Source organism: Xenopus laevis, chromosome 8S, assembly GCF_017654675.1.
Source record: "Xenopus laevis strain J_2021 chromosome 8S, Xenopus_laevis_v10.1, whole genome shotgun sequence".
Lineage (NCBI taxonomy): Eukaryota > Metazoa > Chordata > Amphibia > Anura > Pipidae > Xenopus > Xenopus laevis.
The window spans coordinates 76,193,376-76,213,336 of record NC_054386.1 but is presented as its reverse complement, the minus strand read 5'-3'; the positions used below and the strand labels follow the sequence as shown (position 1 = coordinate 76,213,336).

The following is a 19,961-nucleotide window of genomic DNA, read 5'->3' as shown; positions in this document are numbered from 1 at the left end:
TCAATTTCCCAGCTGCCCCAAGTCATGTGACTTGTGCTCTGATAAACTTCAATCACTCTTTACTGCTGTACTGCAAGTTGGAGTGATATCACCCCCCTCCCAGCAGCCAAACAAAAGAACAATGGGAAGGTAACCAGATAACAGCTCCCTAACACAAGATAACAGCTGCCTGGTAGATCTAAGAACAACACTCAATAGTAAAACCCATGTCCCACTGAGACACATTCAGTTACATTGAGAAGGAAAAACAGCAGTCTACCAGAAAGCATTTCTCTCCTAAAGTGCAGGCACAGGTCACATGACCAGGGGCAGCTGGGAAATTGACAAAATATCTAGCCCCATGTCAGATTTCAAAATTGAATATAAAAAAATCTGTTTTCTCTTTTGAGAAATGGATTTCAGCACAGAATTCTGCTGGAGCAGCACTATTAACTGATACATTTTGAAATTTTTTTTTTTCCCATGACAGTATCCCTTTAAAGGAAATGCAACAGGTATTATTCATTTGGACTTACCGAGTAGTTCAGTGGGCGACTATCTTTTTTTTTCAACATAGGTTTGTTGCTCTATGAGAAGCAAAGGGGGCTGATTTATTATCAGATGATCATGATTTCTTGAACTCACTCATGAAAAGGAAGTGAAGAACTTGGTCACATTTTCTTACATCGATTTACCTGAACCCAAGTCTTGAGTTAAGAATAAATCAGCCCGTAAATGTTTAGAAATGATTTAAAATGACTACTGTGGTTCTGATTCCTCAACTGCAGCCTTCAATACTGACCTCTCAAACACCCTATACTTTCTCAAGGATTATTAAAGGGGAACAAAAGTCTAAAATAGAATAATGGTATAATGCTGTATTTTGTATACTAAACATAAACGTACTGCACCAGAAGCCTAATTAAACAAATTATTTATGTTTTCAAAGTTGGCCGCAGGAGGTCATCATCTTGTAACTTTGTCAAACTTTCTTTGCAAGACCTTGCACATGCTCAGTGTGGTTTGGGCAGCTGCTGCTTAGGGATCATCAAAAATTATCAAAATAACACAAGTCAAATAATATCTGCCATAGAAGCCGATACAGCAAGACTGATTAATTATCAGAATATTCAGACTGCACTGGGTCTGTGGATACAAATCCCTACACAGTTGCCGGCTGCTCTACAGGGAAACAAACAAAGCTGCTCAAGTACTGGGAAGTAAGGTGGGGTGTAATATGATAATTTCCCTGCAGAGCAGCTAGGGACCGTCTAAAGTTTCCTATCAGCAGCTGTCAGAGCAAGTAAAATGAAAGGAGAATTTTACTGCATACAGTCAAGTTTTTTTTTTCATTAAAGAAAGTAAAAATGGGATTTTATTTTTTTACCTTTACATCCCCTTTAAAGAAGGAAAGGTAAAATACAAACACAGTTATATATATTGCCCCTTAAGCGAGGAGCTACTTACAGTAATGCTGCCTCTATACAATTTCCCCTTCAGCTGTATTTCAAAAGAGAAGTCAAAAATATTGAAAATTACATATCATATAGAAACATCCCTTTGACGATCCAAATCTGCTATATCAGGGCTTGCACATGCGCAGAATCAATGATACAAGCAATGCGCAAACAGTTGCTGTACTTCCCCCAGGCAAGCGAGGCAAGTGTTTGGGGGCATTGAAAGCACGACACGAGGGGTCATGGGGGCAGAATACATTTTGCGTAAATCACCAAGATGGCACCCGCAAAAAAATGTGGGTAACTAAAGCCTTTTTTTAACACAATCACTTAATTTCAGGGGCTCAAAAGCAATTGTACAGAAACCTGAAAATAAAATGTTCATTTCTAATACTTGGTTGAAAACCCTTTGCTGGCAATGACAACCTGAAGTCTTGAACATCACCAGATTTTGGGTTTCCTCCTTTTTAATGCTCTGCCAGGCCTTTACTTTTTTCTTTGTGGGCCTTTCTGTCCGAAGTTTAGTCTTCAACAAGTGAAATGCAGCTCAATTGGGTTCAGATCAGGTGACTGACTTGGCCATTCAAGAATATTCCACTTCTTTGCTTTAATAAACTCCTGCTTATGAGGAAGTGGTTTGGTCCACGAAACGCGTCAAGCATGTCAAGTTTGTGTGCTCCATGATTTTAAACTATGATTATTCAATCATAGTTTAAAATCATGGAGCACACGAGTGTTTTTAGCCCCGCAAGTGCTCCGTGCCTTTGAAGATTTTCAATCGGATTCTACGCTACGAGAAGCGGCTAAACGTTGCAGCACAGCGTAAGGGCATTTGGAACAGTGAGTGCTCCCTTCCTTTTGGTTTTCTCTCCTGCGTTGCTTTGGCTGAATGTTTTGGGTCATTGTCCATCTATTATGAAATCAATTTGACTGCATTTAGCTGGATTTGAGCAGTCAGTGGGGCTCATTTATCAGCACTGGGCAAATTCGCCCATGGGCAGTTCCCTATAGCAACCAATCAGTGATTAGCTTTTTGAAACCAGCTGCAAGCAGAACAATGAATGCAGCACTCTGATTGGTTGTTATGGGTTACTGCCCATGGGCTAATTTGCCCAGTGTTGATAAATCAGCCCCAATATGTCTCTGAACACCTCAGAATTCATTCGGTTGCTTCTGTCCTGGGTCACATCATGTGTCCCAGTGCCACTTAGTCATGCACGCCCAAGCCATCACACTGCCTCCACCATGTTTTATAGATGATGTGGTATGCTTTGGGTCATGAGCTGTTCCACACCTTCTCCATACTTTTTTCTTGCCATCATTCTGGTAGAGGTTTTCAGAGAAATGCACTATAACCAGCATGCACAGCATTTGCCGACTCCCTTCCTTAAATAAGGGCCGTAATTGACACCTGTTTTTTTTCACAGAATGAATGATCTGACTTATTGCACTCAACACTGCTATTTGAAACAAGTCTCAATAATTGATTCAGTTACACAGAATAAGCAGCATGCATGTCACGACTGCTGGGTCTTTTGGTTTTCCATTACTCCATTTTATTTGCCATGTAGAAATAGAATTTCTACCAAAAACAGTGATTGATCAGGTTAGTGATATCACACTGCTATTATTCTGAACACAACTGTAAGTATTCAGAAGGCGTGTACATTTATGATGTTTTTGAATTGACACCCAAGAATGCAAGTTTTTGCCAGGCTGTAGTGAAGTCTTGCTGCTGGGTAGTTGAAAAAGAAAGCCCAATAGAGTTTCAAAATTTGTACTTTCGAAATATTGTCTTAAGGTGTTATCGGTTAGGGTTTTTTGCAACATAAAACCTCAGAAATTAGGGCTCATATACTAGATATGGCACAAAGGTGGAATGTCCTACAGCAGAACTCTTCATGTGCCTAGAAAGGAGTGCAGAGTTGTGCTTCATGCTGTATTCAGCATTGCCTGGGTTGGGCAGTACTACATACAAGAGGGGCAGGTGGTCCTTTAAGCAACCATACAATGATCTCATACTAGAGCAACTAGGCTCCATGCCAAATTTCAAAATGAAATTTCAAAATAAAATCTGTTTGCTCTTTTAAAAAAATGGATTTCAGTGCAGAATTCAGCTGGAGCAGCACAAATTTTGAGAGATTTATTATGCCCTGAAGCTGCTAGAATTCCGAATCCGAAAATACTCCATCTAAAACCTGTCTAATTCATGTAAAATTCAGTGGCAGCTGTGCCTTTAACGATCTGAATTCACGAATTTTGGGAGTTTGATGTTGGTTTTTCGCGTTGTAATTCGATAAAGTTGTACGATTCGAATTGAAACTTGAATTTTCAGAGTTTTTGTTTGCTTTTGATCCAATTTTTATCGACCAGAAATATTAGTAAATAAGCCAAATTCGTTGTTTGTTTCTGGTAAAATATAAGAAATAAAACAAGTTTTAGTAAATAACCCCTTTAAAGTTTTCAGTGGTTAATAGTTATTTGTAAATGCCTTTAAATCTCAACTCTACTTGTTATTCATACATCAAGCACTTCTCAGTACTGCGCCTAACTTAACAGTGGTTAATAAATCAGTCTCTTATTTTTGGCAATTTACACAGTGTTTAATCCATTCTCTGCCCTTTCCTTGTGGCGTTTCATGAAGATTTGCAAATAGGAAGCAAATTGCAAACTCGGTTTCTCTTGTCACATCCAGGACAGAACAGGAACCAGGTCAGAGCAGTTGAAACATGAAGCTTCAAAGGAGATTCAAGGCGAGGAACAAAAAACACAGAGGCAGATAGCATTTTACCAGAATTTAAATATTTATTTTTTAAACCATTTAAAATCCCCTGAAATATTGAAATAAGCTTACTCTATTAACAGATTTACAAGTAATAACTACGAAGGATATATGGGTACCACTATCTTTTTTTGTCTATTTGAGAAGAAGTTATCTTATAAAGCTTTCTGATCAAACTGTATTTACAACTTTTACTGCTTTTATATATTTATAAAAATATTTTTTTTTTATTCATAACATTGTTTTCAAAAACTATTTTCAGACTTTCTCGAGATAAAAATTGACGCGAGCGTTGAGTTAGAAAGCGGAAAATGCAAAACAGAGACAGTTGCTTAAAATTAAAAAAAAGAAGAGAGAAATTAAAAGTGAAAGCAGTTGTGTAGGCACCACTTCATTTTCTCTCCCCGCTCTTGGCATGTGCCGGCCAGGTGTGGCAAGTCAAAGACTACGGTTAACTAACCCCATGCAGAAATAAACATGCTGCAATATAAAGGCTCTGAGCACTTTGCTTTAGTCCGAGACATTTCACCTAAACACACAATTATTCTTTTACGCTGGAGAATATTCCTGATCTAGAATGTGCAGGGGTGGTTTCTGGAAACACAAAAGGGCAAATTTGCCTATCGCTGAACTACTGCTCATTCCATAAAATGCTCAAAATCCTCTGGTTGGCTAGAGTCTATATAATTCTGTTTAGAGTATAGAATAATCTCATCATACTGCAGCTGCTCGGCATGTCTACAATCTATATGGAAACATAACCACGCATTTCGCCTTATGCAGGAAATGGTGGAGCTAAGACTAATGAGTTAGAGTTAAGTTACAACACACTCATACCTTACACTGTCAGTGCATTAGATTGGATGCAATGACTCCACTATTTTGGATTTGGTTGAACCCCTGAATCCTTTGCGAAAGATTCAGTCGAATACTGAACCATATGCAAATTAGGGGTGGGAATGAAAAACATTTTTTACTTCCTTGCTTTGTGACAAAAAAATCACGCGATTTCCCTCGCTGTCCCTAATTTGCACATGCAAATTAGGATTCCGATTTGTCTCGGCCAGGCAGAAGGATTCAGCCAAATACGAATCCTGCTGAAAAAGGGCGAATCCCGAACCGAATCCTGGATTCGGTGTATCCCTACATTAGATGCTAGTATTTTCGATTCTTGGTTTTTGCTGTACACCACTATATTGTAGCTTAGCATTGCAGCATGCTTATCCCGGCAGAAAATAAGAGGTGAGTTTACTTTAGGCCACTGGAAGCCACTTGAAGTCACATAATAGCCACCTCGCTGGAACCAAGGGAGATCACAGTAACTCCCTCTATAAAATAATAAACACTGTAATGGCAATTTGTCCAAATGCAGCACATCTGTTGGGCACCTCTGCATTTACATATTTGGCAGACATCTTGGGGGGGGGGTTAACTTAGTGTGCAAAAGGTTGGCCTACATTGCAGGAGAGAAATGGTGGGCCACGGTCTCTGGCACTTTTGGGAGTTAATATTCCCTGTTTAAAAAAAAAAAAAAATAAGTGGGCTCAGATCATAAAATAGACACATCCAGTCTTTATATATATATTATATATATAAAAAAAATTACACCAACTGCAACAAAACAAAAATTGACGTAGATGCGCAAATCAAGCGATTCATTCTATATACAGGAGATGGGCCTTGGGAAGAATGCATCCTATCTAGCAGTACCATAAATATAGGACTGATCATTTACAGTTCTGCTGGCTGTTTAGGAAGGAGTCTCGCTGCCAAACATCGCGCTTAAAGTGGGAAAGGATAGCCACTACTGAGTTACTCGTATGAAATGGAAAATACAGAGTTAAAACACGCGTTCACTCGAGTAGAAATAGGTGATGGTGTGGTTATCCGAGCGAATCAAAAGAGAAAATAGGTTATATTACATGGAAAATGGGTCTTGGAGGAAGATGCTGGTGCAAACCATTGTCTCAGTACTCATGGGGGTAGCTTTTCATATGATATTCAAACCCCATCTGTAGCATAGCAAGAACATCATCAATCAAACCTTTGTCTCCAGGAGGGTTCTGCAACACATGAGCACTCACTTAGCCTTCAAGGCAGAAAACGCTTATGTTAACTACCAGTAAACAGAACAAATATATTGCTTTAATGTTTCTAAAAAAAAAAAAAAAAAAAAAGCAAACTTACACTGAAGACCAAAGAAGAAGGATAGCAATTGAGGACGTTGAACTAAAGTTTCTCTGCTTTTCTACACTGCACAAAAAAATGCTGCGGTCACATTATCCATATCATTAAGAAAAATAGGGTGCCAAAGTGCATTCTTTAAAGCAGCAACAATGTCAATGCAGCCGACCATCTACATGGCAAAACCTTTGTAGGCAATTCTCCAGCAACTGGATGGAAGGTGAGACAAAAAGATGTGCACATGAGCATAGTGAGATATGTAAAAGCTACTGAGTGACTGACTTCATGGATGCTCTGATGAAGCACCCCTTATAAATTCTGGGGTACACAGGAGAGCATGGTTATGGGCTACACAAGCTAGAGGAGTCTCAAGCATTAACTTTACTCTACAGCTGCTAAATGGATATTGTGTATTTCACAAACTCTAACCCACTACTTCAGACTCTAAAGTATATAGGAGAAAACGCTTTTCTGGGAGGGGAGAAAAAAAAAAGGGGGGAGTCCGTCAGTGTATAGTGCGACACGACCACCACAACATACTGTTACTCGCACATCTTACTACCCGGGAGCAGAACATTTACAGAATTAAACAAAAAGATGAAACAGTAATAAAAGTCATCAACTCTTTACAAAATCATTTCCTGAAAATATAAAACCATTTACATCATCACTGAGAAAAAAAATGGGGAGGAGAAAAAAAAACAAAAAGGTGGGGTGGAACTGGAGTTGTTTCCTTCCAAACTCTTAATCATGGTCAATGTTGTGTTTAGCAAAGGTCCAAAAGGCACAAGGAGCTGAAAAAAGCGAAGCACGGCTAGGCTTGGAGTAGATTTGGTGGATGTCCCTCAGCGTTGTTGTGGTCACCGGAACAGAATTAGGAGTCATTGACTGAAAACCTAGTAATAAAATAATTATTAGTCTCCAATGGTTGCTCTATGATACATGGACAAGCAAAAAAAGATTTGCTAACTAGAAATACATCTGCGAGATATGGCAACATTATTGTTTTAACACACTAAATACATACAATGGTGCTTGAAAGTGTGTAAACCCTTTAAAATGTTCTATATTGTTATATGAATGTGACCTAAAACATCATCTGATTTGTAAACAAGTCTTAAAAGTAGACGAAGAAAGCCTAGTTATACAAATGAAATAAAAATAATTTTGTCATGTATTTATGGATAAAAAAAAGATCCAATAACATTATCTGTGTGTGGCAAAAGTGAATCCTTAGGATTATCATAGTATTTGAAGGTAAAATCAGAGCCTGGGGTTTTCAGTCAATGGGATGACAATCAAGTATGAGTGAGAGACCCTGTTTTATTTAAAGAACGGGGGGGGGGGGGATCCAGTAAAGTCTGATCACACATACTACACATTTGTGGACGTGTATCATGGCTCAAACAAAGGAGGTGTCTGAGAATTGTTGATGCTCATAAAGCTGGAAAAGGTTTGGACTCCACCAATTAAACTGGGTACAAATAGAGGAAATTCAAGACGCAGGATATCTTCTAAGCAACTGAAGGCCTGTCTGACAGTGGTGAATGTTGATGTTCACGATTCAACCATCAGAAGAACATTGAATGGGGTGTATGGCAGGGTAGCAAGGAGAAAGCCACTGCTCTCCCCCAAAAATATGGCTGACCGTCAACAGTTTTTGCTAAAGATCATGTGGACAAACCAGGATACTGGAAGAATGCTTTGTGGACAGATGAAGCCAAAATAAAACGTTTCCGCTTCATTCAAGAGCATTATATTTGGAGAAAGAAAAGCACTGCATTCCAGCATAAGATTCGTAAACTAGCTGTGAAACATTGTGGTGGGGGTATACTGGCTTGGCTCTGTTTTGCTGCATCAACAGCTTGCCATCATTGATGGAACAATGGATTCTGAACTATACCAGAAATGTCAAGACACCGATCCATGAACTGAATCTCAAGAGACAGTGGGTCATGCAGCAAGACAACGATAAACAAAGTCGTTCCACCAAAATGGTTAAAGAAGAATAAAGTGAATGTTCTCGAATGGCCAAGTCAAAGTCCTGAACTAAATCCAATTGAAATGTTGTGGAAAATCTATATGGAAAACTTCCAAACAAAAATATAGAATTTCTGATTTTTAGCATTTTTGATTGCTAGAAATTGAAAAAAACAAGAAGTCCCTAGTATTTCCCAAGAGGTGACCAACAATTTAGAATATGAAGCAGTACCGAGGAGTTTAGGGGTGAAAAAACTGTTTTGGAAGCTCACAAACTTTGGATGTCTAAGGTCAATATACAGTTTATATGTATTGTATGAATTGTAATTACCCTGAGAGTCATACAGATATAATACAGGTTACACTTCCCTTACCCTCTTTGTGTGCATATTATTTTGGCTAATGTAATGAGTATGCAATGTTTTAAACCATTATATACCATATTATGATTGTACTGTTGAAAACTAATAAAAATTGTCAGTAAAATAAAAAAAAAAAAAGAAATGTTCTGGAAAGATCTAAAGTAAGTGGTTCATGTTAGGAAACCCACAAACATCAAACAACTAAAGCTCTTCTGTATGGAGTAATGGGCTAAAACTGCAAATGTGCAAACCACAAACCTTTAGTTGCATTTATTGCTGCACACAAGGGGGTTACACCAAATACAAAATGAGAGCACAATTCACTTACTTTTGCCTCACACAGATATGGTATTGGATCATTTGTTTTCAATAAATACATGACCAAATATAATATGATGTCCATATACTAGTATATGAACAACTGGCCCAAAGTTACATATAATGTGAGTTGGCCAAATAGTGCTTAGCTGCTTGTTCTTGACAATGCAGTAAATAAATGGGAATTACTAAAAGTGGAGTGGGTGGAGCAGCTTGGGAGTAACGTATTACTAGTCCAATCAGAGCTTTGTAACAATTCATTGACCATTATAAAACCGTAAAGGCAATGACACAAGGTATTTAGTTGTGACACACTTATGCTATTGTCATTTTACTGCAGTAAAAACAAATTTGGTCATCAAATGGACGAAAAAACTGCATTCCATTAGATAAATGGTATTGTGGTTCCAGTAGAAGGCCTTAACCTCCTACTGGCAGTATCTTTGCATGTGTACATGTATGCCTAATTCTCAGGACTTACTTTTGGAATTTTTCCATAAGTTTCTTCACCATCTTGTCAGTAATTCCAGGATAAGTGGTCTCGGCTACATTGATACTTTTTTCAAGTTCTTCAATTGCATGTTTCCTCACTAAGTTGTTTCGGTCTTGCTGTTTCAGCTGAAAACATACGATGGAAGACATTCACAACAACTATACAAAAGGTTTACAACCCTTAATGAATAAAAGGTCACTTACCTCTGCAAACACCGGGGATATTATTGCAGATAAAGAACTTAAGGTTTTTACAAGATCCTGGTCCTAAAAGAGAAGAAATGAATGAGCACCCACATTTACCAACACTCAGCCCTTAGATCCGAAACACATCAGTCAATTGCTCCATAATTATTTGGATATATTTATGTGGCTATCTGGATTCCGTAGAGAATTTAACACTGTTTTTGGAGGAATTAAATTCTGTGCAATCTTAATCATTAAAAGTGTGATGTTTTTGTATTTCTTAAGCAATAATAAAGCAGGACTTTGTAGGTACGATAAGATAGTTATTGCTCTTTAAAATGTGAGAATATGAGGGTGTGTGTGTCTGCTGCACACACTTTAAAGGGAATAATGCCCTGGTGCTAACAGAGATTTTTTTCTTAACCTAAAGTGTCTTTTGAAAAGTCCTTCACAAAATGAAATTGGTAAAAGCACATTGAGGGGGAGCAAAACAATGTGGGCCTAACTGATGTAACAGGGAAACCTTCTAAAGTAGTTTCCATATATTTACTGGATGACAGAGTAAATATTTCATTTAGATTATCAATTTTAAGTGGGCTATGGACTGTATATTACAGCCAAGCATTTTAAGTGTATAAAATTAGGTATAGTAGCCGCACATACCGTTCCATTCTGCACTGCCTTGGACTCTGGCTTCTTCCGAACAGTAGTAAAACTCCATTCTGGGTGAGTATGGTTCTCTTTGTTGTTTGATTCTCTGCATTTAAGAATTACAAAAAATTTTTTTTAAAAGCTTACCACAAGCTATGCTGTGAGCGACATGAACAGAACTCTTAAAGGACGTGTAAAACCTACATTTTCAAACCATGTATATAAGTTGAGCATATCTTGCCCATCCAAGCCACATCATTTGTACTACATATGCCCCCCTCCATTTGCCAGCGCCATCATATTTTCCTAAAACAAATAGCAGCTTTGCCTGGCGGCCATTTTCCCTCTGACATATCAGTAGTAACACAGGTATGTATGCTGTAAAGTTCATGCAATGCAGAATGCAGGTTCACACAGATACAGCATACTTTGAAAAAAAGTTCTGCTGAGGTTGGGCACTAGAAGGTTTACTCTGAGCCCAGGAGAGGTGCTTAGGAGAAAAAAAAATAGGATCACAGCAAGCGTTTCTATGGGAACCAGCAATGCTATCTCTTCATTGGCTGTTAAGAGTGGAGGGGTTGTTTAGTAATCTGAGCTGAGAAGAACCGAGCATGCTGATAAGTCAACAGCCAACGTAAATTCCCGAGGGAGGGGGCATAGTGGGTTAGAGGAGTAGAAGGATTTCTAAGTGATTGAGGGGATGCTGCAGCCTTACTGTTAAAACTTTTAACAACCAAAGTGGCAGTTAAAGATTTCAAAGAGGATGTCACTGATTAAATTTTCATGGGGGGGGGGGGGGGGTTTACAAGTCTACACACATCAGAACAAGTGTCTAACCTTGCACTAAAGCACACAAGCATCTTGTTTTATGGCTTGCTATTCTATTTTGCACATCACTGGGCATGTGATGTGACTGGGCAGCAATTCAAGCTGAAAAAAGGAGAAAAGGCACAGGTTACACAGCAGATAAGCGCTGTAATAGAAAACAATGGTATTTTACAGTGCATCTGTTATCTGCAATGTAACCTGTGCTTTAAAAGGCTGCCCCCATGGCTACACAGAAGCTTGTTTATATAAACTATAGTAGCGATTCTAAAGCAAACATACCAACTGTACAAGTGCAGGGAAACAGTATATTATATTTTAATTACCTAAAAACAGGAGTGGTTCACCTTTGAGTAAACTTGTGTATGATGTAGAGAATGATATTCTGACAATGTGCAATTGGTTTTCATTTTTTATTATTTGTGATTTTCGAGTTATTTGCAATTTCAGCAATATGGTTGCTGGGGTCCAAATTACCCTAGCAACCATGCATCGATTTGAATAAGAGACCGGAATATGAATAGGAGAGGTCTGAATAGAAAGAAGAGTAATAAAAAGTAGCAATAACAATATATAAATTTACAGTCCTACAGAGCATTTGTTTTTTTAGATGGGGTCAGTGAACCCCATTTAAAAGCTCAAAAGAGTCTAAAGAAGGCAAATAGTTCAAGAACTATAAAAAATAACCAATGAATACCAGCTGAAAAGTTGCTTAGAATATGCCATTTTATAACAAACTAAAAGGAAACTTAAAGGTGAACGATTCCTTTAAGCAACACAATTTTCAGCACTCCAACACTTGTTTAGATATAGTTAATGTTTTTGAATAATTACATTTCAAGTGTAGTATTTTAAGCTAAATGATTAAAGAACAGAAATCCTAAAAAGCCTTCTTAAGTTGTCTGTAGCAGCGTGCAAACAGAACCTTGAGTTGGCACACAAACGCGATTGGATCTCGGATTCGTTGCGTCCCTACAGCAGCCAGGATTTGGCCTTTTTCAGCAGGATTCAGCCGAATCCTTCTGCCCGGCCGATTTGCATATTAAAATTAGGGACGGGAGGGAAATCACGCGACTTCTCACAAAACAAGGAAGTAAAAATGTTTTCCCCTTCCCACCCCCAATTTGCATATGCAAATTAGGATTTGGATCGGTATTCGGCCAAATCTTTCATGAAGGATTCGGGGGCCGAATCCAAAATAGTGGATTCGGTGCATCCCCAGTTTGCAGCCAACAGAACAGGCATAAAATATGTGGTGGTCCTAACCACTGATTTCAGGGTTAGGTATTAAGGGAAAACCAAAAATGGTAAAGAGAAGATAGCCTTTTAAATGAAGGGAAATACATGTTTAGTAGTTAGATCATGCTGCAGCAGTTTATGTTAAGGCACTTACGTATCAGAATCATCAGAGCCTGAATCGCTGTGTCCTTCTGCCTTCCATCTTTTGAACCGGTCAATGAGCTCAGTCAGGTAGGATGTCCTCTTGGCATTCTTCACAATATATTTGTGTTTCAGGAGTTCTCTTGCAGTGGGACGCTGAATTCAAAATAAAGATATACAGCCGTTGTATTTTCTAATATGCTCAGGGCTAACAAATATCAGCTTTATTTTGAGTTATTTAGCTTTTTTTAAATGTTTTTATTTATGAAAATTTTCAGCGAAAAAGTAGCATATACAGAACATGACATTTCGTAAGGATAATTCCTAACATCAATGAAAGTAAAACCGAGTTACAAAAGTAGTACCGTATATACTCGAGTATAAGCCGAGTTTTTCAGCATCCAAAATGTGCTGAAAAAGTCTACCTCGGCTTATACTCGGGTCAGCGGGCAGTTGCCGATATTGCAGTCACCTTTAATCATTCCTATACCAACAGTTTACTTGGGGAGAGACTGCAATATCCCACAATGCCCTCTGTTGGTTTTATGAAAGAATAACAGTGCGCCCTCTGTTGGTTATATCAAAGAATAACAGTGACTGCAATATCACACAGCGCCATCTGTTGGTTGTATCAAAGAATAACAGTGACTGCAATATCACACAGCGCCATCTGTTGGTTATATCAAAGAATAACAGTAACTGCAATATCACACAGCGCCATCTGTTGGTTGTATCAAAGAATAACAGTGACTGCAATATCACACAGCGCCATCTGTTGGTTGTATCAAAGAATAACAGTGACTGCAATATCACACAGCGACATCTGTTGGTTGTATCAAAGAATAACAGTGACTGCAATATCACACAGCGCCATCTGTTGGTTGTATCAAAGAATAACAGTGACTGCAATATCACACAGCGCCATCTGTTGGTTATATGAAAGAATAACAGTAACTGCAATATCACACAGCGCCATCTGTTGGTTGAATAAAGGATTAACAGTGATGGCAATATCACACAGCGCCATCTGTTGGTTATACGAAAGATCAGTGATGGTTTTATGACACACAGCACTCTCTGCACAATTCTCTGTCACCATCAACTTTGCAAAGAAGTCCGGTCGATCGCTGGGGGAGTCTCTTTGGCGGAAGGTGCGCTGCTGGGAGACAGGGCTGTAGTTGTGTCTAGGCTTATACTAGAGTCAATAAGTTTTCCCAGTTTTCGTAGGTAAAATTAGGTACCTCGGCTTATACTCGGATCGGCTTATACTCGAGTATATACGGTAATCAGTTACACAATGAAACCCCTCTTGACCCAAATACTTCGTATGAGCAGTAGTTAACAGAAAGAATAAGGGGGCTGATCCCCATAGCAGCTTTATTTTAAAGATATACTGTCATGGGAAAACATGTTTTTTTATTTAAAACACATCATTAATCAATAAAAATAATATGCCCCAGCAGACTTCTGCACTGAAATGCTTTTTTCAAGAGCACAAACAGATTTTTTATATTTAATTTTAAAATCTGACATGGGGCTAGACATATTGTCAGTTTCCCAGATGCCCCCAGTCATGTGAATTGTGCTCTGATAAACTTCAGTTACTCTTTACTGCTGCAGCTGCAATGCACATTGGAATGATAATCACCCCGCCAGCAGCCCATCAGCAGAACAATAAGAAGGTAACCAGATAACAGCTCCCTGGTAGATATACAACACTCAATAGCAAAAATCTGTGTCCCACTGTGACTCCTTCAGTTACATTAAGTAGGAGAAACAACAGCCTGTCAGAAAGCAGTTCCATCCTAAAGTGCTAGCTTTTTCTAAAAGCACATGGCCAGGCAAAATAACCTGAGATGGCTGCCTACACACCGATATTACAACTTAAAATAAATACACTTATTGGGTTAGGAATGAAATTGTACACAGCAGAGTGAATTGTTTGCAGTATAAACAGTGTATTTTAGAAATAAAAACTACACCAGAAAAATCATGACAGAATCCCTTTAAATTACATACGAGGCTACAGTGCAGGTGAGTTAGTATCGTTAATGGGGAAAACACATTTATGCCTACAACGAACAGATTTTTTTTTTCTGTTAAAACGTAGTCTGTAAGTAGTAGATAATGAGAAGAGCAACACTTAATTTTGTTCAACATACAAAAAAATAAAATAAAATGGTATAGCCATTATGTGCACATCAGCCTCACACATCCCCTTTTCTGCCACCTACTGCTTGTGTCACAGCATACTGGCCAGGTTTTAATCTGCAAAAAATAAAAAAAGTGTTGCCACAAAATACTCACGAAGCTGGGATCCTTGTTCAAGCAGGCATCTATAAACTCTTTGAATGGCTTACTGAAGTCTCCTGCTAAGGATGGTGGATTATTTTTAGGGATGAGGAACAAAACCCTCATGGGATGCATATCAGAATTTGGAGGCTCTCCTTTGGCTAACTCTATTGCCGTAATACCCAAGGACCATATATCAGCCTGAAAAATAAATGGGGAAAGAAAATTAATTTTGCACTAAAAAGATGCTATTGTTCATACGTGTTCACATGGTGTCATATTTTGAGGCTGGTGCTAAAAAATGAATTTACAAAGACAGATTTTGATCAATGGAGTAACAGATGATCCACTAGATTTTGTGGTCAATATGGCAAAAACACATCAAGGCCAAAAGAGAGACTTCTGACTGATGACAGTGGGGCCAAACAACCACATCACAGTCCCATGTAATGGGTATTCAGACTGCAGCCACTTTGAAAAGCCAATAATAAACACATTAGGTGTGGATTCTGAATTATCTGAAAATCCAATAATCTGTAGTCCACACCAGATGCAGCATCAACACCATAAGTAGGAGAAAATAACTACTTATTCATAAATTTTATAGTAAGCTCACCTTGGAATCATAAGCCGACTGCTGTATGACCTCTGGAGCCATCCAAAATGGTGTCCCTACAAATGTGTTTCTTTTTATTTGCGTGTCTGTCAGCTGCCCTGCAACACCAAAGTCTGCAAGTTTGACATCCCCTTGCTCAGACAGGAGAACATTGGCAGCTGCAAGATAGAAAGACTACTTAGAATGGATTCTGAAAGCAGCCATGTGCTAAACAGACTGGAAAATAAAACATGCCCATACCTTTGATGTCCCTGTGAATTTTATTCTCAGAGTGTAGATAGTCCAGGCCTTTCAAGATTTCTTTTAACATGGTAGCAATTTGGAACTCATCAAAGGGACCAACACGAAGCTAAAAGGTGGGAAATGACAATGAGTGAGAAGTCGCTTTTGGTGCATATTGTTTGGTTTACAATGATATTAAAATAATCACAACGTGTATTTGTTATGGTATGTGATCATGATAAATTGATGTAAGTGCAGAGTGCAAAGTGCAAATCTACCTAGAAGTGCAACAAAAATTGCAGGTTAAAGGTATAGTATGGCTTGCTTCTAACATGTCAAAAAATGTTTTCAACATATTCCCAAAGTTCAATCCTCTAGCCGTTCCCCAACCAGTAAAAAGTAATACATATTCCAAAGTGATGAAACAGCACTCCCTAAGAAGCTTGAGGAAAGACAGCAAGAAAAATGATATATATAGTGTAGTAATTTTCTACTTTCTCTGTAACACCTTTTTGTGCTCCCCTTTCATTATTTACCGAAAATGAAAAAGTATTTTTCCTTTCACCGGTGCCTTTTTTTGTACAAGTGTTGAAATAAGGTTAACTTTCCCTTTAAAACCACTTTAGTTCACTTGTGAATAATAAAATAGGGTTACATTTCCCTTCAAATCTTTCAAAATCACTTGTGCACCAAAGCAGGGTGGGTACTCACAAACGTTTAGATAAATATTTTGCTTTCAATAAAACATCTCTCTCCTGTAGTTTGTCTGCAGTAGTCTCTCCTAAAAACATGATTATGTTAGAGCAGCAGAGAGAACCTTAAGAGACTGACCTGGGGCCACGCACCCAGTTAAATTTCTATGCCAGGTGAGCTTCGGTCTTTTATTAGAAATTTGGAGTGTTTACTTTTTGGATAGAGCCGTGGGTTTTTTCGGTCTGTGGTTATTTACTAAACTCCGAATGCCACAAACCCAAATATTTTTTTTTTTTTAATTATAAAACCTTATACCCCGAGGATGGAAAGTCTGATTCCGAAAATCCGGCATCTCAGACCTGCCGAGATTGCATATAAGTCAATGGGAGAAGCCCAAAAGATATTTTGATCTGCGCTGGCTTTCATACAATATTCCGAAGACTTTGTGGTTTTCTGGCAAAAATCTGAAAAAAAAAAACGTTTTTTTTTTTTCGGGAAAGTGTATTGATAAATAAGGCGAAAAACCCGTACGTATTTGTTTGGAGTTGTTTTCAGAAAATATGGAGATAAATTCGGACTTTGATAAATCATGACATCATAAGCCAAAAGGGGATAAACTGAAATGAACTGCTTGTATCCTGGGCCACGGCTGCTGATGTGCAGATCTTAAGCTAAGGGAAAATTAATATAACCTTACGGATGTTAGTTTGCTCTTTTTCATCCAACCACATGTTAGAAGCAATAAATATTCCAAACTGATGAAACAGTGCTCCCCAAGAAGCTCGAGGAAAGATGGCAAGAAAAATTATATATAGCCTATGAGTAGGTGCCCCAATAGGCACGAAACGCGTTAGGTCTTCATGTCCTAATAAATTTTTCTACTTTTTACATTTGTTTCTTTATTTTTGGAGATCCTCACATCCTTTTGGATACAGAGTTTTTAAAAATTATATATAGTTTAGTCATTTTTTACGTACTCTAACACCTTTTTGTGCTCCCCTTTCATTATTTACTGAAAATGAAAAAGTAATTAAAAGTATTCAGAAGCAACACCTGAAAAGGTTTAGCATCCTTGGCAAATTAATTCAAACAATATAAGTGTTGTTCGCACTCACTGGTGAAGAAAGGTAGCAGGGTGCAGCACCCCGAACCCGTAGCTTGCTACAGAAAAAAAACTCACAAATTCGATTTTTTATAAATTAGCACATAAGTGTATGCTTAGCTCCATGTGCAGGCAAATTGACAGGCTAAAGTGCAATAGGAGGACTGTATTTCCCACAGAAGTGTATACTAGTGTCACTTGGAAAAACAGAAAGGAGCATCCTTATGTAACTTAAGCAGACACTCCCTTAAGAAGATTGTCCCCATAAGGGCATATTCAGTATACTTTGTGAAAATAAAAACAGTTTACAACAAGCTTATCACTTTAGAACAACAATGCAGCCTAGAATTTACACACCTTCATCGAAACCACAGTTAATAAATGTTAGAGTTTGAGGACTTTAGACTGAAAGATGCTTTGGCCTAAAGAATGTGTGCAATTATAGGAAAAAGGCATTGCAGTTATTTAAAAATAAAACCTGGGGGGAAATATAAAAATATTTTATAATGTCACACTTGGAAAATTTCTTAATATTGGATTAACTTATAAATGGGTAATGGCACACTTTGATATTCGAAGGATTTCAATTCGGCAGTCGAATATCGATGGTTAATTAACCCTTCGACCATAAGTAGATTTGCTAAAAGTTACCTTAAGGGCTCTTACAGACGAGCGTTTTTACCTGCGCTCCGTTTTACTGCGTTCAGCCGCAGGGAAGCGCAGGAATAGACACATTAAATTTTTTCCAATGGGGCTGTACTCACACAGGCGCGTGTAGGCGCCGAACGCAGGAAAAATGCAGCATGTTGCGTCTCGACCTGCGTTCGGTGCCTACACGCGCCTGTGTGAGTACACCCCCATTGGAAAAAATGTAATGCGTCTATTCCTGCGCTCCCGTGGCTGAACGCAGAAAAACGGAACGCAGGTAAAAACGCTCGTCTGTAAGAGCCCTAAAGGTGAACCACCTCTTTAATCAAAGAGAAAAAACAAAGCTTGCTATATTTACACCTTTTGATAGACATACCCTAAATTGCTAGTTTCTAGTGTTCCTAACTAGGCCTGCCTGTCATTTCAGCTAAACTGCATTAACAAGTATAATTTGAAATATTTTTTTTTAAATTTAGCCAGTGTTTTTTTTTTAATTTTTCTGTATTCTTCACTTATTAAAAGACTAAAATAACTATACCAAACTGTACCTACATTTTGCTTTAAATACAGATTACTTTCTTAAAACCTTAAGCATTAGCAATGTCTTTGGGCATATACAGCTACAAATGGGTATACTGTATATTGAGGTGGACTAACTGAGCTAAATGGCTATTTTAGTTTTGTGCATGAAAAGGTTTAATATCTTTAATCTTTATATAAAAAAAAAAAATCAGGATGAATGCTCTGTTAAGATAAAAATACAAACCCAGAAATAAACTCAGGCCTGCCCAAATAGTCCTTTGAAAGTTCTAGCTTGCGGGTGAATGTTAGAAGAGGTAGAAAGAAAGAAATGTGTGCCTGTTTGCTTTCTCTGATCCTAATGAATGAATGAATGAAGTACACAGGTAAAAAAGAAAGAGTGCATTCAATGCATACACTACTTAATGTAACCAACAACTGTGCGTGTGGCAGGAAATTACAGCTATGACATTTTCCGGACAAGGAAAACCTTAACTCAGAAAAGCATGAAAGACACTATTTAATACAGGTATATTGGGCAATGCCCACGGAAATGAGCAGCCAGTAAACAAATTGATCTCAGTTTCCACTGCAGTCTTTAAAAAAAAGGGTGAAAGCATTGGCAGCACCCGTTCGGAACAAGAGAGTAAGGATGACTTTGCACTGCTTTTTTCCAGCAAAACAAGGACACTTATGTTCTGCAAGCTGCTGGCTTTAAGCATGGAAATCTGAAGCTGTTTGTAATATCTCCAAACCGTATTCACTACTGCATCTTTTATTAATGGAGTTTTCAAAAGCACATGTGAAGTTGAATGAACCATAAGAAGGGGTGCACCAGAGATTTTGGCTGGAAATTCCTTCTCAGATCCAATTTCAGGCTACTATTTCATTGCCCAGTAACATACTTTGCATATTTCTATTTTTATTTAACACTTATGAACATTTTGCATGATTTCCCAAATGGCAAACTGTAACCATGTGTTTATCTAGGCAACCACACAATAATCGCACGCTGCAGTTACTTAAGGAGAAGAATAATCATATATTACATTTTGCTTACTTCAAATTGTGGTGTAGAATCGAGAATCGCTTGCCTAGGTGGTTGGGACAACAGTGCACAGTAAGGAATACCTCAGCAAACAAGCGTGCAGAAGAAATTCATTTTATTATGGCTGCTAATGACTTACTAGATCTAGTGCTGATCCTCCGCCTAAATATTCCATAATGATCCATAGTTTAGTGCCCTGCAAAGAAAGAAGTTCTTAAATTAGAA

The 19,961-nt window shown here is 38.2% G+C and overlaps 1 protein-coding gene across 1 annotated transcript in view; it reads right to left on the bottom strand.

Annotated features, from left to right (window-relative positions):
- Window positions 1-4,218: 4,218 nt before the first annotated feature.
- Window positions 4,219-19,961, bottom strand: part of stk26.S (serine/threonine kinase 26 S homeolog) — a 50,144-nt gene continuing 34,401 nt past the window's right edge. The window contains exons 3-11 of the mRNA XM_041575100.1: window positions 19,876-19,932; window positions 15,745-15,853; window positions 15,505-15,662; window positions 14,904-15,089; window positions 12,610-12,752; window positions 10,404-10,497; window positions 9,759-9,821; window positions 9,544-9,680; window positions 4,219-7,298 (exon numbers count right to left, since the gene is read on the bottom strand). Of these exons, the coding sequence (XP_041431034.1) occupies window positions 7,277-7,298; window positions 9,544-9,680; window positions 9,759-9,821; window positions 10,404-10,497; window positions 12,610-12,752; window positions 14,904-15,089; window positions 15,505-15,662; window positions 15,745-15,853; window positions 19,876-19,932 (969 nt within the window). The 3' untranslated portion in view covers window positions 4,219-7,276. The remainder of the gene's footprint in view (window positions 7,299-9,543; window positions 9,681-9,758; window positions 9,822-10,403; window positions 10,498-12,609; window positions 12,753-14,903; window positions 15,090-15,504; window positions 15,663-15,744; window positions 15,854-19,875; window positions 19,933-19,961) is intronic.